General features: G+C 39.9%; 1 protein-coding gene across 1 annotated transcript in view; it reads left to right on the top strand.

The window, feature by feature from the left end:
- The window catches only part of RNMT (RNA guanine-7 methyltransferase), a 33,823-nt gene extending 28,856 nt beyond the window's left edge, over nucleotides 1-4,967 (top strand). Inside the window, exon 11 of the mRNA XM_080684056.1 lies at nucleotides 113-4,967. Within this exon, the coding sequence (XP_080540182.1) occupies nucleotides 113-150 (38 nt within the window). The 3' untranslated portion in view covers nucleotides 151-4,967. The remainder of the gene's footprint in view (nucleotides 1-112) is intronic.
- The last annotated feature ends 21,539 nt before the right edge of the window (nucleotides 4,968-26,506 follow it).

Here is a 26,506-nt window from a genome sequence, read left to right as displayed (position 1 = left end):
GCTGCTTGAAGGCCTAAGAATTTTTACCAAATTATAAATAGGATTGAGATTATTTTGTTTTCCCTGAGGATTTGATGAAGCAAACTGTAACTTTACTTATTTTGTTTTTTAGGTATTTACTTGGTTTTTGCATTTGAGAAGCAGCAGTGAGCACCAGAACAGCTGTATTTCATCTTACACAGATTTGAATGATCCACCTTAGATAAATTTGTCAACTTTCTGTTTATTTTAATTATTCTAAATGTACAGGATGGTGCTGGAAACTCCAGTGTATACATTCAATATTTGCTGTCTGTGACAGATGAACTTTTGTGTGTGTATATAAGAATAAGTTGGGACCTTTGTCTTTAAAATCTATTTTTAATGTTCTAAGAATTCCATTTGCCTCTACTCTCTGAGCTCATGAAAATTACAATATGACTTGTTAAAGTTGCTGAACTCTTTCCACAGTGCTATGATTTGTTCGGTCTGTTTACAGTATTAAATTTATTGCAGTTGTAGAATTGATGAGGGAGTATAATAGTTTGTAAGTGTGTTCTCTCATTTCTATAGTTTTACATAGTGTTTTTCGAGATTAAATGGATTGCATATCTGTACAACTGAATGTAAGAAGTGTTCAGTCAGTATCGCTAAAGTTATAAAATAAATTTTAAGTGGTCATAATAGTTATTAACCTAGAATTTTAGCCAGTTACTACATTTCATTACAAATAGTAACTATTTTATTTGCTAATATGATACATTTCTGGAACTGGATAGAACATTTTGGATGCCAGCACAAAACTGCTTTAGATGTTGAGGGTTTTCTCTGAAGAAATTCCTGCCAATTAATGTTTCTAGGTATCAAGAATATAACTAGATTTACCTTTCTTCATTGAACAAAAATGCCGTTGATGTTTTCTCTCAAGATATAATGAAAGCGCTCCCATGTAAACCAATTGCACGTTCTCCTCAGATATAAATATGGAACTGCAGTTGTAGGATGTGACTATAAAAAAAAGCTGACCAACTTCAGATTCATTCTCTCATGTTGATCTAGGTTATAGCGCTACATGCTATAAATCCGTTACTCCTTTCGGCCCAGAAAGAAGCAGCAGTATCTACTCCTCAATTACAATGTTGTATTTTGCATAGTAGGATCCAGCATTTCATCACCATTCAGAATTTGCATTTGCTATTTCAAAACCATTACAATCATGAGCTCTGGCTTCTTGCTTGACTACTCTTCCAAAATTGACAGCTAGGTGAACTGTTGTCCTAAATAGTGTCACATCACAATTGAGAAAACTTGCCAGTTTTTAGATGTAGTAAAAACTTGAAAAGAACAAAGCAGAGCAATTACTGCATATCCCTTTCATAAATAATTTCTTTAAAGCATGTTTAAAAGACATTATTTCTCTAATAATCCTGAGTACTTGTTTAAAAAGTGTATTTCTCAGTTTGTTTATATGTGCTATTGTTGCAGGGGTCCTCAAACTACGGCCCGCGGGCCACATGTGGCCCTCCGAGGACATTTATCGGGCCCGCCGGGTGCTGCTGCCTGTCCTGCTTAGCAGCCGACTCGTCCCGGGCCCGCAGTGGCATAGGAATTTGTTCATAGTTTTTTTTTTAAACTATAGTTCGGCTCTCCAACGGTCTGAGGGAAAGTGAACTGGCCCCCTGTTTAAAAAGTTTGAGGACCCCTGGTTTATGGTATTGGAGTAGCAAATCTTTTAGCAAGAAACATGAATTACCTAATTTCTGTTTCTTCTGCAATCTGTCAATCGCCAAACTGTTACCAGCTTACAAAAAGTAAGTCTTTTTGCCTTGGTGGTGATTGTCATGAGTCATTTGGGGAAATAAATAATAGTACTTCTGATTATGGTGGCTGCTGTTAGCTAGCTAAGGTTTTTGTAATGGTGCTGAAGAGAGGGAGATGGTGAGCCCTTAATACTACATATACACGTTTATTTTAGTTCTAGAGGAAGTACCAGAGAGTATTATGAAAGTTTAGTAGAACTGAAAAGCTTTATTATTTCCTATCGTTGTTCATTTAATGGTCTTAGTTAAGTCTGAGCAAATAATAAACCGTTTTTAGCCTCCTTCTGCTCTTTCCACTCCATGGATAATTTGGAGAAAAGAAGAATTGCCTAAAGGATGGAGTAAATGTTGGTAATAGAAAGCAGAGAGAAAAGGAAGGTCCAGGGCCGTGGGTAGGAAGGAACAGAAGAGATCCGGAATGGATGGAGCAGGGTTCGGGGGTCTGAGTGAGCTGCTGCGGGTGCAGGAGAGGCGCAGTCACACCTGAGGATGCGGAGTTACGGAAGTTGCCCTTTCCTTTGAGCTTTGTTGGCCTCATTACCTTCTCTGCACTTCCCTCCACTCCCTGATGTCTCCTTGCTGCAATTAAGTGTCTGGGTGGTGTCCTGTATTAGGGAAAGGTGGCCCCTGCCCACCATCACCAAGGCAAAAGCTGGTAGGACTCCCACCCCCACCCCAAATACACCTGCAGTCTAAACATTTGGTGATTTTTCATTAAAGACTTGTAACCATTAGGAAATTGAGGGATATGTCTTTTCATTGTCAGATCAGTGATGTAAGTGGTTCATGGGAATGACTGAAGGGCACTCCCAGACCTGCCATTCAGTTTGGCCTCTGAAGATGAAAGTAGAAATGAGGGTCAATCAGCCAGCCACTTGTGGAAAGAACACAACCTGAGATTGGAAGGACTGCTCCAGGAACATGGCTGGAGTATGGTATAACCAAGAATGCGCAAATTGAATTTGTTGGGCCTAGAACAGAATACGCTTAAGGAAAGGCACTACTAGCCCTATATAGTGTTCAGGGAGAGATGGCAATCCCAGGTGTATTCCAAGGGGCAGTGTCTAACCTACAGACAGCATGAAACCTGGGGGTAGTAACTGCTCCTTCTGTGTCTACCAAGCGTCTGGTTCTAGTGTGACTCCCAAAGAAATGTGCCTGCAGAGAGAGAGGGCATTGATTTGGAGACTGACCTCTGTTAACGAATCCTTGTAATTATCAGTACAGTTTCCTGGCTTATCCCCTCCCTAAACTTGGAAATTGAGGAAATGGGATTGTGGTCTACATTTGTGTTAATAGCATTGATAGGGCATCAGAAAAGAGGTTTACACTGAGAGGCTTTGAGGCGAGGTGCAATGTTGATCGTCATTGGAGAGGCAGAAAAAGGCCTGCATTTCCATTGCATGTTTTCTTCCTCCAGGGGTGTTAAAAAGGCTCAAATGACTCCTTGCCCATCCATCCTGCTATCAGATGTTCAGATCTCCAATCCCATTAGCTCTTTTGGGAATTTATTCTTCAGCTTCATAAGTGTATTGCCATTATGTTATTTTGATATATCTTCAAGTATTCTTCTAATGAAGATTGGGCTTGCATAGGTGTGAGAAAATGCCAGTATGAATATTCTCATGGATATTCAGTAGAACGTTATTTTTCACTATTGATAAAATGACTTTTTGTTGTCTACCTCAGGCTTTGCTATATCATGAACCAGTCACTGCCACCCTCTCTGGGTTTTTTAAAAGAAGCCAGATCCAGGGACCAGGGCTGTATAAATAAAATACGAAAATGCTCGTGGCATTTACTGGCCCTTTGGTCAGTAGGAAGCATAGGTGTACAATGTACTCACCTCCCTAATTGCTATTATATAAAATACAACACACCTCATAAGAATTGTCTTCATTTTCCACCCTCAGCAACATTCCTGATTCTTTGAAGATAACAGATGCAGTGGGTGCTACACTTACTTATTTAATGATAGACGTATTTACAGAGACAGCCACCTCCTCCACCTTGTGTCCTCAGTTCCTCCTCTGCTCGCATTTATTTAGCCTGCTCCTCACTGCAATTACGAGCAAGTGTGGGACACCCAGGTTTGCCTGGGGAGACTTATGGTCAGTCCCAAAGCCCTCTGCTCCCTGAGCTCCTGGGCCCTGCTTCCTTGGGGATAGCAAACCTTGGATAAAGTCAGCTAACATTAAGCACCTATCTTATGTCAGTTACTTTTCTAACTTATATGGAACTCATTTAATCCTTATAACGACTGTATGAGGTAAGGATAGGGCTAAGTTTATTTTGATGAGGAAACAGGCACGGAGGGGATACAAACTTGCCCAAAGCAGAGCCAAGATTTGAACATCCCACAAAACCCAATCAGGCCTGCATTTCCATTGCATGTTCTATTCCTCCAGAAGTGTTAAAAAGGCTCAAATGACTCCTTGCCCATCCATCCTGCAACTCGAAGTGTTAACTATTGGGACACTCCATCCCTTTAGTTAAAACTTAGATACTTATTTAAGTGTTCCCTGAGAGGAACATTTACTACCAAGTAAGGCTTTAGGGCAGAGCGCGGGGACATTTAGGCACTAGGGGACGAGGGGAGAAAGTGAATGATCAACAGGCAGGAAGGCAGACTTCATTTCACGTTTGGTAGATGTCCTTCAGCAGTCGGACCCATTGCAGATCTAGTTTAGTGCGTATGCTAGTCAGTGAGGGGTGCTTCTCTCCCCACCCTCACCATTGGGAACTGGCAGGAGTTGGGAGTGTAGCCAAGGGGAGAGGCCAAGAGAAGGAATCATTTCTTCATTCAGCTGAGTGTACAGGCTGAGGCAGATCATTTTGTTCTAACTTTTATTGAAGTGTAACTGATTTTTCACAAATGAAACATGAATACTATCTGTAGCCAGATCAACAAACAATATTACCCGTGCCTTGGAAGCCCCACCTGCTCCTCTCCAGTTACTACCTCCCCAAGGGAACCACTATCTTCATTTCTAAGAGCACAGATTAGTTTTGTCTGGTTTGGGAAATTACACAAATTGAATCAAACAGTATGTATTTTGTATTTGGCTTATTAACATCGTGAGATTTTTATTGCATGTATTTGTTCATGGTTCATTCTCATGGCTGTATAGTACTCCGCTGCATGAATAAACCACATTACTTATCTGATGGATGTTTGGTTCATTCCCAGTTTGCGAACAATTATTAGTGGTATTGCTTCAAATATTCTTGTACATGAATTCTGGTACACATGTCTGCCTAGGGGTGAAATTGCAGGGTCACAGGACATACAATATTTTCAGCTTTGCTGGATGCTTCTAGCCAGTTTTCCCAAGTTCCAATTGTCCTGTATTTCTGCCTACACTTAATGGTGTCTTTTCCATTTTTTCCTAGCAGGCGTGTAGCAGTATTTCAGTGTGGCTTTAGTTTCATTACACTGATCATTAACAAGATTGAGTACTTTTCATATATGCTTATTGTTCTCTCAGTGTCCTCTTGTGAAATACCTGTTCTTCTTCCCCATTTTTCTATTGGATGGACTTTATTGTTGGTTTTGAAAAATATATTTATTCTGGATACAAGTTCTTTGTTGAATGTATTGTGTTGTGAGAATGTATTTGATGAAAAGAAGCGCTTAATTTTAATATAGTACAATTTACCAGTGATCTTCATAGTAGGCACATTTTGCTCAGGAAATGTTTGTCTACTCCAAGCTTATGATTATGAAAACTACCAAATCCATACATACCGGAGGTTGTCCTTTCTGCTTGAGACTTAGGGAAAGAAAACTGCTTTAAGAACTTTAACAGTGATTTTTCACCACAGATTGCTACAGTGTCTTTGATTGTCCTGGCTAACCTGGAACGCTGAAAGATGTTTTCTATAACATTTACCATTGTGCTATTAATGCTACTAATGGTCTCCATTGGTAATTGTCTCATGGTTCTACCTTCCCTATATTTGGTCTTTCTTTGAATTGACAGTGATCACCACACTGAGAATGAGTAAATCATTAGCAGCAGTCAAAACCCTCCTCCCTGGGTTTATTAATTAGGAATTCCTTCAAATTTTCAAGCACTGGGTACAACCCAGAGTTCTTCACGCCCTGTGGGTGCCCAGTAAGTGATGTAAATATATAAATTTATTTCTCACCAGAATGTATACAGAGAATTGTAAAGTGCCATGCATGCTATTCCTGTGGCAGCCTTTTCAATCTTGCCAAATTTGTTAATCCTTACCCAATTTTCAATTTTTCCAGTTTCCTTTAGTATCTGGCTACAACTCTCCAAACGACTAGTTCCAGATTTCCTCCCTCCTGACTGGCTCTGGCTGAGAACTAAAACACCCCTACTTTGTGTTACTTCATAGCTAGTGCCTTCCCCAGCGTCTGGGGAGCCCTGTGAGCTGAAGGGAAAATACCATTCTGTGTCAACAGGAAGCAGGCATGAATGGCAAATTCTGAGAGACTGGAGGTACAATTGGACAATGGCCAGACCATAGATAATAACAGAACTCTGACCCACAACCTCTGCAGTCATTGACTACAACTTCTCTATTTTTGCCCCATCTTCACCTCTGGACCAACCGGAGCAAGCCAAAGATGCTCCCCCATCCAATCACAGAGCTGCTTCCAGGTAACTCACCTTCAGTTTCCCAGTGCACCACCTTTCAAACACTGCACACGTGGATCTTTCCTTTCTCACTAAAATGTCTCCACTCCCCTGCCTGCCTTTGAGTGTCTGCCAGATGCCTGTGATGGCAACTGACTCCTTGCTCTAGTAAGCTCTGAGTAAATAGCCTCTGCCTATTCTTGTTTGGGTGGCTTTCATCGGTTTCCACAGCTCCCAGAAACTCATATGAACTTTACTTAGAGGGAGTTACTGACTTCGCACATACTTGAGATGGCACTTGAACTATATTGTGCAAACATTTTAAAAAAGGTGGACTTGTGGTTTCAGCTCCAACATTTAAAGAATTTGAGCCCTTCTGCTTTTCTAAGTACCCGTGTGATTATATTGAGTCCACCGGATAACCTAGGATAATTTTTCCCATCTCCATATCCTTAATCACTCACATATGCCAAGTCCCTTTTGCCACATACAGTCATATACTCACAGGTTCTGGGGATGAGAATGTGGACATCTTTGGGGTTGATGACTAGTTATTCTGTCTGCCAGACATGTGACCCAATGCTGGTTAATAACACACAGGGAAGTCTAGAGGTTTCTGGGAAAGGTTTTACTCCCCAATAAGAAGTTTTATGAGAAGAAACTCCTCTTTTCCCTGTCTTTGGACACAGTTTTTGGGGAAAGGTGATATTGTAGCCATCTTAACAACCATGAAGGAACAAGCCTAAGGACAAAAACAAAAGACAAAAAAGTTTGGATACGTAAAGACATTGTTGAACTGCTTGGTTAGCCTAGATTGGAACCATCTACCTCCAGACATCTTGCCTTATAGGTGTACTTAGGGATGGGGGCTAGATCAACATTTTATAAATATAAGAATAGACTATTAAATGGCCTCATATACTGTATAATAAGTATTTACAGGGAGGCAAGACATAGCCCTCTTTAAATAAAGAAAAGGGCCATGGAGGAAGGGCCATAGGTAGCCAATAGGGTCTGGGGGAGGAGTGACTCCTGCAATACCATGACATCCGGCAAGGGACTGAGGACGGGAAAGCATCTCCTCTTGCACATGGAATATGCCAGAGGGCCCGGTTTGGATCCATCCTGTCTTGAGGAAGATTTGGTGACCTGCCAAGCTTGTGGGTTGCTATTTCTTTCCCATTGCCCAAAGGTAATGGGCATCCAGGTATTGGGGATCACAGGCTCAGGGTCTGTGAGAGCCTGTTTTCAGGAAAGCCAGTAGGTAGCCAGTCATTTGTTTTAATGGTGTATAGCATGAGGTCAAAAGGAGCAGTTTCTTGCATTAAATGCCCTTGGGCAACATATGGCCATAATAAGTGGACCCAAGGCTCCAAGAGGCCTGAGAGGAGACTGCCAAAGCCTCAAGAGTGAAGCCATTTTGAGGACACTAACAGGAGTGCCTATTGTGTTCAATTTGGAAGTAAAATTTGTAAATAAAATGTTACCACCAGAACCCAAAAAGACTAATAGATGTTGGATGTGTCCGTGAGTGTGTCCAGCAAATCTCCTTAGGGGAGGAAGTCCTCAATGTAATGTTCTATCTGTGTTCCTGGGGACAGTGGATGCAGTGAAGGTCTTCCCTGCAAAGATTGTGCGCGAGGGCAAAGCTGTTAAGGTGCCCCATAGGGAGCATGGAAAAGGAATATTGGGTCCTTTCAGGTGTGAAGGCGAACTGCAGCTGAGAGACTGAGGAAACAGTCACTGAACACAACATCTTAGCCAAATCTATAAGAGAAAATATTTACAGGCTGTTGATTGAATAGAATCAGTAATTTTAATAATATTGACTATTGGGTATGGGGCATTAAGGGAAGGGAATCACAGCATTACGTTTGCAGTCATCCACCAAGAAGCACCATTTTTTCCCCCCAGGTTTAAGAACAGGCAAACTTGGGCTGCCAAATGGACAAGCAGTCAAAAAAAATCACCACTTTATTAATGAGGTTTTATATACTGTACTAAGTTTTAATCCTTGAAGGCCCTGTTTTCTCAAACTACTACTTTATGTTGGGTCATATTAACTATTTCAATTGGGCATCCCCGGGATCCCATCTTATGAAGTCAACTTGTAGGTACCAAAGACTGACTTTAATTTCAACTTGTTATTCATTAGATTAGAGCACCTATGCCCGCTATGGGATATTTTAGGGCAATCAGTACTATGAAAACGGGAAATTTAGGCAAGGCTATAAGTGAGCTATACCTATTTTTCTCTATATTTAGCCTCTTTCCTAAGATTACAGGGAATACAGGGGGTGGGGGTGAATGGGAAGAGATTAACCAAAGAACTTGTATGCATATATGCATAACCCATGGACATAGAGAAGAGAGTAGGGAATGCCTGGGGTGAGGGGAGTGGGGGGGTGCTAGAAAGGGTCAATGGGGAAAAAGGAGGACATATGTAATACTTAGAACCTAAGTTGTAGAGGCACAAAAGCGAATCAGCACTCTTTTAATCTATTTTTTCCTTTTTCTTTTTAAAATCTTTATTGTTGAAAGTATTACATATGTAATTACATTACAGGCATTCCCCACTCTCTTCTCTATGTCCATGGGTTATGCATATATGCATACAAGTTCTTTGGTTAATCTCTTCCCATTCACCCCCACCCCCTTCCCTCTGAGATTGGACAGTCTGTTCCATGCTTCTATGTCTCTGGATCTATTTTGTTCACCAGCTTATTTTGTTCATTAGATTCCACATATGAGTGAAATCATGTGATACTTACCTTTCTTTGACTGGGTTCTTTCACTTAGCAAAATACTCTCCAAGTCTCAAAGGGTAAGATATCCTTCTTTTTTACTGCTGCATAGTATTCCATGGTATAAATGTACCACAGCTTTTGTATCCACTCATCTACTGATGGGTATTTGGGCTGTTTCCAGATCTTAGCTATTATAAATTGCTCTGCTATGAACATAGGGGTGCATACATTCTTTCTGATTGGTGTTTCTGGTTTCTTATGATATATTCCTAGAAGTAGGATCACTGGGTCAAATGGCAGATCCATTTTTAATTTTTTGAGGAAACTCCATACTGTTTTCCCCTGTGGCTGCTCCCACCAGCAGTGTACTAAGGTTCTCTTCTCTCCACATCCTCACTAGCACTTGTCCTTTGTTGATTTGTTGATGGTAGCCATTCTGAGAGGTGTGAGGTGATACCTCATTGTCGTTTTAATTTGCATCTCTCTGATGATCAGTGACTTTGAGCATTTTTCATATGTCTCTTGGCCATAAGTATGTCCATTTTGGAGAAGTGTCTAATCAGGTCCTTTTCCCATTTTTTATTTGGATTGTCTGTCTTCCTTTTGTTAACTTATAAGAGTTCCTTATATATTTTAGATATTAACCCTTTATCAGATATATCATTGCCAAATATGTTCTCCCATGCAATGGGCTCCCTTTTCATTTTGCTGATGGTTTGTTTTGCTGTGCAGAAGCTTTTTATTTTGATGTAGTTCCATTTGTTTATTTTCTTCTTAGTTTCCTTTGCCCTAGAGGAGATGTATCCACAAACATATTGCTATGAGAGATGTCTGAGATTTTGCTGCCTGTGGTTTCTAATAGGATTTTTACATTTTCACAACTCACATTTAAGTCCTTTATCCATTTGAGTTTATTTTTGGGTATGGTGTAAGTTGGTGGTATAGTTTCATGTTTTTGCATGTATCTGTCCAGTTTTCCCAACACCTTTTATTGAAGAGACTGTCTTGACTCCATTGTATGCTCTTTCCTCCTTTGTCAAATATTAACTGAGTGTAATGGCTTGGGTTGATTTCTGGGGTCTCTGTTCTGTTCCACTGCTCTAGATGCCTGTTCTTGTGCCAGTACCAGGCTGTTTTGATTACAGTGGCTTTGTAGTATAAGTTAAGATCTGGTATTGTGATCCCTCCAACTTTGTTCTTCTTTCTCAAGATTGCTGCAGCTATTTGGGGTCTTTTTTTGGTTCCATATAAATTTTTGGAGTATTTGTTCTTGATCTGTGAAATATGCCATTGGTATTTTTGTATTGCTTTATGTATTTTAAATAGTTTGAGCTTTGTTCTCGGACTTGATGAAGTTACTTGGAAAGAATTAGATCTTTCATGATTTGCTTTTAAAATTCTTTACCTGGTCCTGGCCAGTTTTTCTCCATGATTAGAGTAATGGCCCATGGACTGAAATGTCATGGGTTCTATCCCTGCCCGGGTTGGGGCGCATAAGGGAGGCAACCAATTGATGTGTGTCTCTCATGTTAATATTTTCTCTCTCTCTCTCTCTCTCTCTCTCTCTCTCTCTCTCTCTCTCTCTCCTCCCTCCCTTCCACTCTCTCAAAAAACGAATGGAAACATGTCCTCAGGTCAGGATTAAAAAATATATATATATTTTTTTCTTTAGCTGGCATTAAGTTGTTTCCTCTCACATGTGCATATCTCAGCTGCATTTTGAGGGGAGTCTGAAGATTTCTAGTTATCTCTCTGTGCAGCAGTCTCTTCTCTGGTATTTTGCCTTGAGAATTGTTTGCTTTGACTCCGATCTCTGCCTGATTCCTGGCAGCTGACTAACCTGACTAACTGCCTGACTCCTCAGACCCCTGACTCTGCTCCTCAACTTATAGAGACTGCCTGTGCTCCCCTGCCCTGCACCACAGCCCGGAAACTCAGGTAGTCAGTAAGCGAGGGGCAATTATAAGACTTACCCCTTTGTTTACCATCTCCCCAGAATCACTGCTCTCCATTGTCTGATGTCCAGTGTCTTGAAAACCACTGTTTCGTATGTTTTGTCCAGATTCTAGTTGTTTTGAACAAGAGGCAAATCCAGTTCCTATTGCTTCATTTGGGCTGGAAGATAAAGCCATATATGAGTAAGTTGTTGTTTTTTAAAATATATTTTTATTGATTTCAGAGAGGAAGGGAGGGGGAGAGAGAGATAGAAACATCAATGATGAGAGAGAATCATTGATCGCTGCCTTGAATCTGCAACCCAGGCAGGTGCCCTCACTGGGAATCGAACTATGACCTCCTGGTTCATAGGTCAATGTTCAACCACTGAGCCATGCCAGCTAGACTGTGAGTGGTTCTTGAATGTGCTTAGTAACCAACAATGGCTGAAGCACAGAGCTTGCAAGTGATTTACCTATTCAAAAAAATTAGGCAGGTTTAAGGTTACCCCTAGCCTAGGGCAAAGTTATTCTCATTTATTATCATCATAAAGTGTGGGGGACTGGGTGAGACTGTGCCCTCCAGGAATAGTGCCTAACTGCAATGCTATTCTTCTGTGTACCTGTAGAAACACGTCCCTCTGGAACACAGCACCCACTGGGCGTGTGTGAGTAGAAACATGGCATGGCGGTTTACTGGTAATCACATCTCTGGGGCGGATTCCCAACTTCTCTCAAGGCAGATTTCTACCTGTTCATTAGAGAAAAGAAAGATTTGGCTTGGGCAACTTGACATGAATCCTGATCCTTTCACTTACAAACCACGTGGCCTTTGGCAAGTCATGGAACCATGGAAAGTCACTTAACAATCATTTTTTTCATTGTAAAACGAGATTCTAACAATCTCATGAGATTGAGTAAAAATAAAATAAAAAATAAATGAAAGCGTGCTTTGAAAACTAGGAAGAATATAACTATTTAAACATTTTTTGTGTTTTTTTTTTTTTAAATAAAACTATCTCCACTGTCATTGATTTATATGCCAGAATTCCAAACATTACAGGGTGTGACAAATGCTGGAAATGAATTATACTTCTGTGAGCCACACGAAGTTAATTTTTTTCTCTGCCTCCTTCATATTTTGTTTAACCAATAAGCTGGGATTAGAAAACTTTTTTGGGAGCATGTACTATTTGAAAAGAAGCAATTTATTAACATGTTAGGTATTAAAATATATGATAGGGAAAAGATATGTGTATAAAATCCAAACAGACCTGCTTAAGAATCCTGGCCTCACCTCTTATAAGCTGGGTGACCTTGGTCAAATTTTATATTTCTTTGAAATCAAATTTTTTATAATACCTACTTAATAGGACTGGAGTAGGGAGTAAATGAGTATCTATCTATCATCATCTATCTATCATCTATTCATCCTCTAGCTATAGACCAAGTTAATGACATATAGTAGATTCTCAGTAATGTTTATTGAGACATTAACATTTTGATAGGTGGCAACTAATACCAAATTTAAAAGTTTTCACATCTTCATTTTTTTATAACATAGTTTTGAGATATAATTCACATGCCATAAAATTTGCCCCTTTGCAGAGTTGTGTAACCATAAACACTTTCTAATTTTAGAAGATTTCATCACTCCAAAAAGGAACTCTGTACCCACAAGCAGTCACTCCACATTGTTCCCTTCCCCCAGCACTTGGCAACCACTAATGTACTTTCTGTCTCTATAAATTTGCCTCTTCTGAACATTTCAAATAATTGGAATTGTGTACTACGTGGTCCTTTGTGACTTCCCGGGATTCTGAGAGAAATTGTTCTGATTTTGTAGGTCAGTTTGAATAGGACTATAACATCTTAACAACATTTTGTATTCCAAGGGGTGAAGATGGGATGCCGTTCCATTTATTTAGATCTTCAGTATTTTCAGCAATATTTTATAGTTGTCAGTGAAAATTCTTGCTGATATATAAACATATATCTTGTGTTCTCCAACTTTGCTGAATTTAGTTTTTAGTTCTAATAGCTTTTTAGTGGATTCTTTAGTATTTCTGTATATAAGAGCATACCATCTGTTAACAGATAGTTTTGCTTCTTGCTTTCCAATCTGGATGCCTTTTATTTCTTTTACTTGCCTAATTGCCCTAATTAGAATCTCCAGTACAATTTTGAATAGAAATGGCAAGAGTAAACATTTGCCTTGTACATGCTCTTAAGGGAGAACACATTCAGTCTTTCATTAGGTGTGATGTTAGCTGTCCTTAATGAGGTTGAGGATGTTTCCTTCTATTCCTAGTTTGTTGAGTGTGTGTGTATTTAAACATAAAAGGGTATTTTTTCAAATAGTTTTTACCTATTTATGGACCTGATCATGTAATTTCCCCCTTTGTTCTATTGATATGTTGTATTGCATTTATTGACTTTGACATTTAAATTTTTTTTATTTTTTTAAAAAAAATCTTTATTGTTGAGATTATTACAGATGTCCCTCTTTTTCCCCCCTTTGCCTCCCTCCACCCAGTTCCTGCCCCGCCCTGCCCCAGACCTTCACCACCCTATTATCTGTGTCCATAGGTAATGCATATATGCAAATAAGATTTTTGTTTAATCTCTTCCCCTCCACCCCCTTCTCTCTGAGAATCGTCAGACTGTTCCATTTCCATGCCTCTGATTCTATTTTATTCACCAGTTTATTCTGTTCATTAGATTTCTTATTCGTTTATTTTGATTTTTAGATTAAATTGTTGATAGATATGTATTTGTTGCCATTTTGTTGTTCATATTTTTGATCTTTTTCTTTTTCTTCTTCTTCCTCTTCTTAAAGAATACCCTTCAACAGCCTATCTAATAAAAGAGTAATATGCAAATTGACTGTACCTCCACTACACCAAAAGCCAAGCCCACCAGCCAATCAGGAGCGAGTATGAAAATTAACCCAACCAAGATGGCTGCGGCCACAGAGAGAGCAGGAAGCTTGGGTTGCTCCTGGTAATGGAGGAAGCTAAGTTTTCCGCCTGCCCTGGTGGGCCCAGGCCTCCGCTCAAGGCTACAAAGTTTCAATTATAGAAGATAAATAAATCCCAGATCCCAGGGCCTCCGCTTGGGTCACCGGGAGGTGTGGCCGGCCTATAAACCACCACAGGCCCCTCGCCAGGCTGCCCCATGCCCCAAGGGAACCCCCACCCTGATCCGGGACACCCTTCAGGGCAAACCAGCCGGCCCCCACCTGTGCACCAGGCCTCTATCCTATCTAATCCTAGCTAATAAAAGGATAATATGCAAATTGATCATCACTCCAACACACAAGATGGCTTCCCCCTTGTGGTCAAAGATGACTGCACCCATGTGGACACAAGATGGCCGCCACAAGATGGCCAGCAGGGGACGGCAGTTTGGAGGGACCAGGCCTGCAAGGGAGGGCAGTTGGGGGTGATCAAACCTGCAAAGGAGGGCAGTTAGGGGTGACCAGGCCGACAGAGGAGGGAAGTTGGGGGTGACCGGGCCTGCAGGGAAGGGCAGTTGGGGGGGACCCAGGCCTGCAGGGGAGAGCAGTTGGGGGTGACCATGCCTGCAGGGGAGGGCAGTTAGGGGTGACCAGGCCTGCAGGGGAGGGAAGTTAGGGGCAAACAGGCTGGCAGGGGAGTGGTTAGGGGGTGATCAGGCTGGCAGGCAGAAGCGGTTAGGGGCAATCAGGAAGGCAGGCAGGCGAGCAGTTGGAAGATTTGAGAGGGTGCAGGCTGGCCTGAGGAACACCCCCCCATGCAAACTTCGTGCACTGGGCCTCTAGTTTCATATAATACTGGTTTGGTGGTGATGAACTCCTTTAGCTTTTTCTTACCTGTAAAACTCTTTATCTGACCTTTAATTCTAAATGATAGCTTTTCTGGGTAGAGTAATCTTGGTTGTAGGTCCTTGCTATTCATCACTTTGAATATTTCTTGCCACTCCCTTCTGGCCTGTTGAGAAATCAGCTGACAGTTGTATGGGCATTCCCTTGTAAGTAACTAACTGCTTTTCTATTGATGCTTTTAAGATTCTCTTTGTCTTTAGCCCTTAGCATTTTAATTATGATGTGTCTTGATGTGGTCCTCTTTGGGTTCTTCTTGTTTGGGACTCTCTGTGCTTCCTGGACTTGTAAGTCTATTTCTTTCACCAGGTAGGGGAAGTTTTCTGTCATTATTTCTTCAAATAGTTTTTATAAAAAATATATTTTATTGATTTTTTACAGAGAGAAAGGGAGAGGGATAGAGAGTTAGAAACATCAGCTGTCTCCTGCACACCCCCTACTGAGGATGTGCCCGAAACCAAGGTACATGCCCTTGACCAGAATCGAACCTGGGACCCTTTGGTCCGCAGGCCGATGCTCTATCCACTGAGCCAAACTGGTCAGGGCTTCAAATAGGTTTTCAATATCTTGCTCTCTCTCTTCTTCTGGCACCCCCATAATGCAAATGTTGGTGTGTTTGAAGTTGTCCCAGAGGCTCCTTACACCATCTTCATATTTTTGGTTTCTTTTTTCTTGTTGCTCTTTCTATTTGGTGTTTTTTGCTTCCTCATATTTCAAATAATTGATTTGATTCTCAGAATCCTCTACTCTACTGTTGAATCCCTGTATATTATTCTTTATTTCAGTCAGTGTATGCTTAATTTCTGACTGGTCCTTTTCCATGTGTTTGGCATTCTCACTAAGATCCTTGAAAGTCTCACTAAGTCCATTGGAGGTTTCTAGAAGATTCTCAAGTAACCTTATAACTGTGGTTTTGAATTCTATATCCAATAGTTTGCTTTCTTCCATTTCTCTCATTTGTGACATGTTTTTTTGTCTCCACATTTTTGGCTGCTTCCCTGTGTTTGTTTCTATGTATTGGTTAGAGCTGCTATGTCTCCTTGCGTTTGGTAGAGTGGTCTTGTGTAGTAGGTGTCCTATAGGGCCCAGTGGCTCAGTCACCTGAGCTGGGAGCTCTAGGTGCACCCCTTTGTGGACTGTGAGCACAGTCTTGTTGTAGTTGAGCCTTCATTACTGTTGGTGTCACTGAGAAGAATTGACCTCCAGGCCAATTTGTTATGAGGACCAGCTCCAACTACAGTGGGTGAGCTGCTATGCAGGAGACATCCCTATGGAGCAGGACTTGCTTCGGTGGGGCTTTGGTGCTCACTGAGTCTGCCCCTTGAGTGTGTTGCTTATGGGTGTGTAGAGTTGTAATCTGGTATGATCTGACACTGACCACTGGGTCTTGGGTCTCCAGGGAGGTGCAAAGTCAGCCACTGTCTGGGGCCACCCAGTGGGAGCTACAGAGAGATCTGCAGATTACTCCTCTTTATATTGGGTTAGGAAGTGCCTAGATGAGGCCCAGCTGTGAAGCAAGGCAGGCTGGTGCTGGTGCCGGGTGTTGGGCCTTTTATTAAAAGGTTTGGGATTCCCTGACCCAGCTGTAGCTTGTTGAGATATTTTAGCCTGAGCAAGGACAGGCCATTCATATACAAAAACTGCTGCAGGCAGCTTGGGTGGGGTTATAAATGGGATGAGGCAGAGTCTTAGGAATCACCAAGGCAGAGCAAACAGAAATGGCTATCAGTCATCTCTGTGACTGGGGAGGTCCTAGAATAGGAACAATGATCCCTGCAAGCACCTCCATCTGGGAGAAAGCTGCCCCTAAGTTCCTGCCCCGATGCCAGACAAATGTGTCCCCCAGAGCCTCGTCCTGGTGCTGGAGCTCAGAGGAAGCAGGACCTTGTAAGTTCAGTTTGTGGTGCGGGTCTTTTAAGAGGAACAGCTGGGTCTCCAGCAGCCTCTGTGTCACTGAGCCCCAATCTGCACTGGTTTTTACAGCCCGTAGTGCTTACTGCCCATATGGACTTCTTTTTCCAGCTCTGGGACCCTGGGCTGGGCTGGGCTTCTGGTGTGGGGCTGGGACCCCTTGCTCCTCACTGGCGGCCTCCACATAGATGACCTCCCTCCCGATTAAAAAAGCAGCCCACGTGGGTTCCAGACCAGCCTGTTCCACACCTCTGCCCCTCTTACCAGTCTCAGTGCGCTTTCTTCTCTAGGTGTAGGACTTCCATTCAGCCAGCTTTCCAGAGGTTCTGGATGATGGTTGTTCTGTATTTTAGTTGTAATTTTGATATGGTTGTGGGAGGCAGCGAATACAGACGTTTAACTATGCTGCCATCTTGGTTCCCTCTCAAACAATATATTGACTTTAACATTTTAAACCACTATTGTGCTTCTGGGATAAATCATACTTGGACATAATGCATAATACTTTTAATATGCTGTTGATTTGGTTGCTTGCTTTTTGTTGAGGATTTTTGTGTCTAAATTAACAAGAAATGTTGTTCTATGTTTTTTTCTTATGATGCCTTTGCCTAGTTTTTTTTTCCCAAGTATCATTTACTTTTTCCTAGAATCTGGATACAATTAACTGTAGTAAGACAGTGCTCAGTATGATTTAAGCTTCACTTTAGGTTCTTAAACTTAGTATTTGTAAACGTGAATTCACATTCCAGTAAAACTGGAAAACTAAAATTCGATATACTAACAAATTTGCTAATATTGATGTAACTACATAATTTTATATGTAACACATGGACTTTCATATAACAGAATTTGTCTTTTATAAACTAGCTTACACATAAACAAAATTGCTCTTTGCTTATCTGTCCTAACCTGTTTAGTGTTACACCAACAGACCCCCTCCCATAGCTTTTATTATGTAAACAGATAATTCCTCCCCTTAAGATAAAGTGAAACCAGTTCTAAAGTAATCAGCAGATAAAACACCAGATGTGGGTTATGGGCAACTTACACATCAGTAGTATAATAGAAAGTTACAGTGTTGACCAAATGAACACACAGGTTTCTCATTAAACTTTGTTTTAATGGGTCTCAAAATTCTGTGACAGATTTTTGGTCAAGTTGTTTCCATTGAAAAGTACTGATATTAAAAACTAATAATTTAAAAACTGCCACACACACACACACACACACACACACACACACACACAAACACACACACACAAATGGTCCACAAAACAGTCTCCTTCTGAAGGTGCCTTGTAATCATTAACCAGCCTTTTACTATTAAACTTAAATGGCCAATTGAGACACACAGTTCTGAGACTGTTCCTCCTCCACTGATGAAAATGGGGGTGGCAGGTATTGGGGATGATATTCATTTAGCCTTTTGAGTTTTCTGGGAAGACTTGAAGACTTTGCCAACTCCAGCTGCCTTCTTGTCCACTGCTCTGATGACAATTGTAGTTGGACCATGTACTTTGTATAATTGCAGTCCTCTTAAATTTATTGAAGTTTGTTTTATGACATATGTTCTATCTTGGAGAATGTTGCATGTACCCTTGGAAGACTGTGTATTCTACTATTCATGCGTGTTCTATATATGTCTATTAGATCTAACTGATTTATGGTGTTCAAGTCTTCTATTTCCTTGTTGATCTTCTGCCTAGTTGTTCTATCCATTATTGAAATTGAGGTATGGAAGTCTCCAACTATTATTATTGAATTGTATACTTCTCTTAATTTCTGTCATTTTCGCTTCATGTATTTGGGGACTCCCTTATGCATACGTGTTTATAATTCTTATGTCACCCTGGTAGATTGATGTCTTTATCATTGTAATATATCCTCTTTGTCTATAGTAACAATTTGTATCTTAAATTGTTCTATATCAATACCCGATGCATGAAAATTTGTGTAAGAGTAGGCTTTCCTTCCCCTGGCTGCTGGCACCGGCTTCCCTCCAGGACCCGGGACCCAGACTTCCCTCCTCCGGCCGCCTGCAGGCCCCTGGGACCCAGGCTGGCTTCCCCTGGCCCCCTGCAGGCACCCCACTGCCTGCAGACACCTGGGACGCGGCTGGCTTCCCTCTAGCACCGGCTTCATCAGGAAGGATGTCCGGAATGACGTCCAGTCTAATTAGCATATTACCCTTTTATTATTATAGGTAACTACTCTTTTTTTGTTTAACAGCTTCATTGAGCTATAACTCGAATATCATACAACTCACCCATTTAAAGTTTAAACTTTAGTGGTTTTTAGTTTGTGCACAGACTTGTGCAATGTTCACCACAATCAATTTTCAGACATTTTCATAACTCCAAAAGAAAACCCATACCATTAGCTGTTACTGCTCATTTTTCCTCAACCCTTCCAGTCCTATGCAGCCACTCTTGTACTTTGTTTTATATAGATTTGCTTATTCTGAACATTTAAATCAGGGGTCCTCAAACTTTTTAAACAGGGGGCCAGTTCACTGTCCCTCAGACCGTTGGAGGGCCGGACTATAGTTTAAAAAAAACAACTATGAACAAATTCCTATGCGCACTGCGGGCCAGGGACGAGTCGGCTGCTAAGCAGGACAGGCAGCAGCACCCGGAGGGCCAGATAAATGTCCTCGGTGGGCCGCATGTGGCCCGCGGGCCGTAGTTTGAGGACACCTGATTTAAATGAATGAAAATCATACAATGAGTAGTCATTTTGTTTGCCTAGCTTCTTTCACTTAACGTAAGGTTTTCAAGATTCATCTATATCAGTGGTCGGCAAACTGTGGCTCGCGAGCCACGGTTTGCCGCTCTGTTGACTAATGAGTTTGCCGATCACTGGACTAGACTAAATGTTACCGTGTAGTTGGAAGCTGTGAGGATTAGGCAATTGTGGCATATTGTGTGCAAAGAGGTAAAGGGTAGTATATGACAATGGTCGGCAAACTCATTAGTCAACAGAGTGGCAAACCAGTTTGCCGATCACTGATCTATATTATAGTCAATATCAGTTCTTCATTCCTCTTATTGTTGACTTTTTAATGTGGCAAAAAACACATAATATAAAATTTACCATCTTAACTTTTTAATTATGTAATACCATAGTGTTAATTATATGCACATTGTAGCACAACAGAACTCTAAAACTTTTTATCTTTTTTTAATATATTTTATTTTTTTAATAATTTTTAAAAATATATTTTATTGATTTTTTACAGAGAGGAAGGGAGAGGAATAGAGGGTTAGAAACATCGATGAGAGAGAAACATTGATCAGCTGCCTCCTGCACACCTCCCACTGGAGATGTGCCCGCAACCAAGGCACATGCCTTTGACCAGAATCGAACCTGGGACCCTTCAGTCCGCAGGCCAACGATCTATCCACTGAGCCAAATCGGCCAGGGCAACTTTTTTATCTTGTAAAACTGAAAATCTATACTCAGTGAACAACTATTTTATTTTCTCCCTCCTCTCAGCCCCTTGCAACAACCATTATACCTTCTATTTCTAAGAGTCTGGTTACTTCAGATACCTTATATAAGTTAACTCATGCAGTATTTGTATTTTTTTGTGACTGGTTTATTTTTACTTAGCATGATAAACACGGTTTTATTCATGTTGTAAAATGGGCATAACAGAATTTCCTTCTTTTTTGAAGGCCTGATAATTTCCATTGTATGTACATACCACATTTTCTTTACCCATTCATCAGTCAATAAAAATCTGGATTGCTTCCACCTCTTCTCTATTGTGAATAATCCGACAATAAATATGGGTGTGCAAACACATTTTTGAGATTCTGTTTTCAATTCTTTTCAGTATATAACTAGAAGTGGAATTGCTGGATCGTATAGTAATTCTATTTTTAATTTTTGAGGAATCTCCATACTGTTTTTCCATGATATCTGCACCATTTTACATTCTCACCATCAATGCACCAGGGTTCTAATATCTCCATACCCTTAAAAACACTTATAATGTTGTGTTTTGTTGTGTTGTTGTTTTTTATAGCAGACATCCTGATGGATGTGAGGTGATATCTCAATGTGCTTTTGATTTTGATCTTCTTGATGATTAGTGATATTGAGCATCTTTCCATCCTCTTGTTGGCCATTCGTATATCTTCTTTGGAGAAATGTCTCTTTAAGTCGATTTTAAAATCAGGTTATTTGTTGTTGCTGAGTTCTAGTTCTTTATATATTATGAATGTTACTCCTTATCAGATATATGGTTTGCAAATACTTTCTCCCATTTTGTAGGTTACCTGTACATGCTGTTGTTTCCTTTGCTGTGCAAAGGTTTTTAAGTGTGATGTAATCCCATTTGTCTATTTATTGCTTTTGCTATCTGTGCTCTTGGTGTCATATCCATGAAATCATTGACAAATCCAATGTCATGAAGTTTTCCCCTATGTTTTCTTCTAGGAATTTTATAGTTTTAAGTCTTACACTGAGATCTTTAACCCATTTTGAGTTATTTTTATATATGGTATGAGGCGAGGCTCTAACTTTATTCTTTTGCATGAAGATATCCAGTTTTTCAGCACTGTTTGATAAAAAGACTTGTACTTTATTCTTTATATTGCCAAATAATATTACCTTGTCTGAATATATCACCTTTTATTTATCTATTCTTCAGTTGAAGAACATTTAAATTATTTTCACGTTTGGGCTATCATGAGTAATGCTTTCACAAACATTAGTATGCAAGTTTTTATGTGAATATTGTTTTCATTTCTCTTGGGTTTATGCCCAGGCGTTGAATTGCTGGGTAACTTTATGTTTAACCTTTGAGTAACTGCCCAATTGCTTTCCAAGTGGCTGCACCTATGATGGTTTTAATGTCTCTATATTCCCATACACACACACACACACACACACACACACACACACACACACACACACACACACACACACTGTGCTGCTGGGGTTCCAAGGCCACCCTGGGTTTCAGGGTTCTTCAGGTGAAGGCAGGAGATGGCCCCTCTGGTGACGTGTGTCTACTCCAGCCCTCCTGCTTACCGAACACAAAATACTGTGTCCTTCCACCCACACACGATGAAGGAAGGTAGTGAATTTATAACTTCTTCATAAAAAATGAAAGAGCAGAATAATTTCAACTCCCAACTCTCCCTTCTGGGATCCTGGCTGGCATCCCTGTGCATTCGTACAAGGTGTGCCTGCTTAAATAGGCTTAAAAATATTAGTAATGCAAAGCCTCTTTCCTTTGATTCCTCTTTGACTAGATTTATGTCAAAAGGGAACCATACTGTCAGCCAGCAGAATAAGCTCATTTGAAATATACGTTCCAATAGTCCCTACTGTTACTTTTCTCTTGCTTATGGAACTTAGTAGATATTTATTTTTGAAAACTCACTTTTTCTTTTTTTTTTGCCTGAGAAAACTCATTATTTTCATTGAAGAAGACTCCTCAGGAACCTGGAATTCGTTGTTTTTCATCCTTTTTCTTGACATAAAAGTGACATTCATGCCAGTGGAAATAAAAATAGTATTCATGATCCATAGCAGATCTGATCATGTAAACTTACTTGGCAATGTAAGCAAGGGGTGGTGGGCAGAGCCCTGTAGTTGGAGCTGAAAGATCTGGGTTCAGGTTTTGGGGGTTTTACTCACTTTGTAGCTTAAATTATACTACGAAAGTCGTTTAGTCTCTACATCACTGTTTTCTCACCTGCAAAATAATAACGTTCCTCAAAAGACTGTTTAGAGGATCAAATGGGATAATGCATGTGGAATGACCTGACCTTGGGCACCTGACAAATGATATAATATTGTCTTAAGATGAGATTTAGGGGGTTTGGAGTGGGCAAATGGGTGAAAGGCTCAAAAGTAAAAACTTACAGTTATAAAAAAAGCATGGGAGTATAATATACAGGTGACTAGAGTTAACAAATAATACTGTATGGCATATTTGAAAGTGGCTAAGAAAGTAAATCTTAAGAGTTTACATCACAAGAAAAAAATTATAACTATGTGTGGGAGTGGATGTTAATTAGACTAAGGGTGGTGGTCATTTTGCAATATATGCAAATATCAAATCATTTATAGTGTACACCTGAAACTAATATGTTATGTCAATTATATTGCAATAAAAATGAGATCTAGCTAACCTATATTATTCTTAGCTGTGTAGTTGGAATATTGATCTATTTAAGCTATTGATTTGTGTGTGTTTGGGCTTGTGTATTTGTGAGTATATTTTATAATAGAGTGCAATCAACTATGTAATTGTTTCGTTGTCTTTAAAAATATTTGATATATTTCATAAAAATGATCAAACCATGAAATACTGAAGCTCCACCTGTCAGAGTGGTCCCAGGAATGTGTGTGTTAGAAGGCAGTTTCCTATGCTCCAACCCCAGATCCTCCTCAATTTGACGGTGGCAATGCCCCCTCACAGGTCCTGCTGTGGTGGGTTGGGTGGTTCTCCACATTCCCCACCCCAATCAATTCCAGAGCTGGATTCCACTTACCCCTGCCCCTGTAGGGCTAGGAGGGTCATGGCAACTGCAGTTGCTGGCTCTGTCACCTCTCCCTCTGTAAATAGTCCCCTCTCCCCACTTCCCGTATGTCTCTTTAGTTGACCATCTGAGAACTCCATGTCCTGCTGGGATTTTGATAGTAGGTTAGACACATGCCAGTTTTCTTTCTCAATTCCTATAGATGTTAGTACTTCTCTTTAATTACATTGGGTTATATAATCACTATTCTGGGCTTATCTCTTCCTACCTAACTTGACTATACACTACCTGAAGAGGAAATAGAGCTTCCTCATCTCTGTGCCCCTCATGAAACCCATCACCCAACTCTGTGGCAGGCAGGATCCCTTGCATGGAGAAGGGCAAATATTGAAATAAGGTTTAACTCATAGATGTCTATGTGTTTTTAGCAGGTCATGAAACAACTGCTCTGAAATTATTCCCAAGATGAAGAGGTTTTAATATGAAGAAATAGTTTTAAATATTACTCTTTTCTCTGGAAATAGCCTCCTCTTGATCTGTCTTTTGGAAATAGAAATTCATGTCAAGATGCTTCATTATTTAACTATTCTATGCCAAGGTCATTTTATGAGCTCGACATTAACTGGAGAAGGGCATGACATTTTAAGTCCCGAATCCATCCACATGGATTTGAACCTATTTATCCATGGAAATTGCTGCTGCCACTTCTTAGGAACACAACATTCCACTTAAAGATAGATTGTTCAGAATAACACAATCGATGTGAGAGAGAAACATTGATTGGTTGTCTCTTGTATGCACCCTGACTGGGAATCAAACCCGAAATCTTTTGGTGTATGGGACAACACTCCAACCAACTGAGCAATCCAATAAAACTCTACAATAAAACAATGTCTTAACTGCAAAGTGGGCAAAATATCTAAATAGACATCTCATTAAAGAAGATGTAGGGATAGTAAATAAATATATAAAAATCGCTCAAAATCATGTGTCATCAAGGGAGTGCAAATTCGAACAATAAAGTACCTACTAGAATGGCTCAAATCCAAATACAACACCAAACTCTGATGAGAATGTTGAGCAAGAGCAACTCTCATTTATTGCTGGTGGGAATGCGAAATGGTACAGCCACCTTATTTGTTTATATTTCAAATTATATTCACTTATTTAAATTGTAGTTGACATACAATATTATATTAGTTTCAGGTGTACAATTTGACATCATATACTTCTGATGTGATCATCACAATAAGTTCAGTAACAATCTGTTACCATATGAACTTATTATAATATTATTGGCTATATTCCCCATGTTATACATTACATCCCTGTGACTTCCGAATTGCATCACTAGAATTTTTACTTCTTATTCTTCTTCACTATTTCTACTATTTCCTCTTCTCCCTCTCCTTTGACAACCATCAATTTGTTCTCTATGAGACTTTTTCTGTTTACTTGTTGTTGTTGTTTTATTTAGATTCCACATATAAGTAAAATCATATGGTATTCGTCTTTCGCTGTCTGACTTCTTCACTCAGCAAAATGCCCTCCAGGTCCATCCATGTTGTTGCAAATGGCAAGATTTTGTACTTTTTAATGGCTGACTAATATTCCATTATTTCACATCTTTATCCATTCATTTATCAATGGACATCTAGTTTGCCTCCATATCTTGGCTATTGTAATGTTGCACTCAGCATTTGAATGTATGTATTTTTTTGAGTTGATGTTTTTTATTTTCTTCAAAATACCCAGAATTGGAATAGCTGGGTTGTATGGTGGTTTTATCCTTACTTTTTTGATGAAATTCCACAGTGGCTACAGCAATTTACAATGCAACAAATTGTGCACAAGGGTTTGCTTCATCAACACTTGTTATTTGGATGCCTTTTATTTTATTATTTCCTTGTCTGGTCGCTGTGGCTAGGACTTCTAATACTATGTTGAATAAAAGTGGTGAGAGCGAGTATCCTGGTTTTCTTCCTCATATTAGAAGAATAGCTTCCAGCTTTTCATCATTGAGTATGATGTAAGCTGTGCATTTGTCATGTATGGCCTTTATTATGTTGAGGTATGTCCCCTCTATACCTACTTTATTGAATGTTTATTATAAATGTATGTTAAATTTTGTCAAATGCTTTGTCTGCTTCTATTGAGATATGACTTTTATTTTTGGATTTGTTAAAGTGGTGTCACAGGTTGATTGATTTGCAGATATTTGAACCATTCTTGCACCTCTGTAATAAATCATGGTATATAATTCTCTTAATATGTTGTTAAATTCATTTTGCTAATATTTTCAGGGATATTGTCCTATAATTTTCTTTTATCGTAGTGTCTTTGTTTGGTGTTTTGGTATCCGGGTAATGCCAGCCTTATAGAGTGAGTTTGAAAGCATGCCTTCCTCTTCAAGTGTTTTGGAATATTTTTGAGAAGGAGAAATATTAATTCTTCTTTAAATGTTTTTCTTCTGGTTGTGGAGGTTGTTGTTTGTTTGAAGGGTTTTGATTACTGCGTTAATTTCATTGCTAGTAATTGGTCTGCTCAAAGTCTCTGTTTCAGTATTGGAAGATTGTGTTTTTAGAAATTTATTTATTTATTCTAGATTGTCCAATTTGTTGGTATATGATTATTCAGAGTATTCTTTTTTAAAATATATATAAATTGTTATTGATTTCAGAGAGGAAGGAGAGAGAGCAGGAGAGAGAGAGAGAGAGAGAGAGAGAGAGAGAGAGAGAGAGAGAGAGAGAAACATCAATGATGAGAAAGAATCATTGATCGGCTGCCTCCTGCATGCCCCCCACTGCGAATTGAGCCCACAATCCGGGAATGTGCCTTGACCTGGAATCAAATGGTGACCTCCTAGTTCGTAGGTCGATGCTCAACCACTGAGCCATGTCAGCTGGGCCAGTGTATTCTTTAATGATCCTTTGTAATTCTGTCATGTCAGTTGTAATCTCTTTTATTTCTGATTCTATTTAATTGTGTTCTCATTTTTTCTTGACAAGTCTTGTTAGAGGCTTGTCAATTTTACTTATCTTTTGAAAGAATCAGCTCTACTTTTATTAATATTTTCTATTTTTTTAGTCTGTTTCATTTATTTCTGTGCTGACCTTAATTATTTCCTCCCATCTATTTACTTT

The sequence above is a fragment of the Plecotus auritus genome, assembly GCF_963455305.1.
Source record: "Plecotus auritus genome assembly, chromosome: 8".
In the NCBI taxonomy this organism is placed as follows: domain Eukaryota; kingdom Metazoa; phylum Chordata; class Mammalia; order Chiroptera; family Vespertilionidae; genus Plecotus; species Plecotus auritus.
Note: the sequence above shows the minus strand (reverse complement) of the source record. Positions and strands in the feature narration are given on the sequence as shown.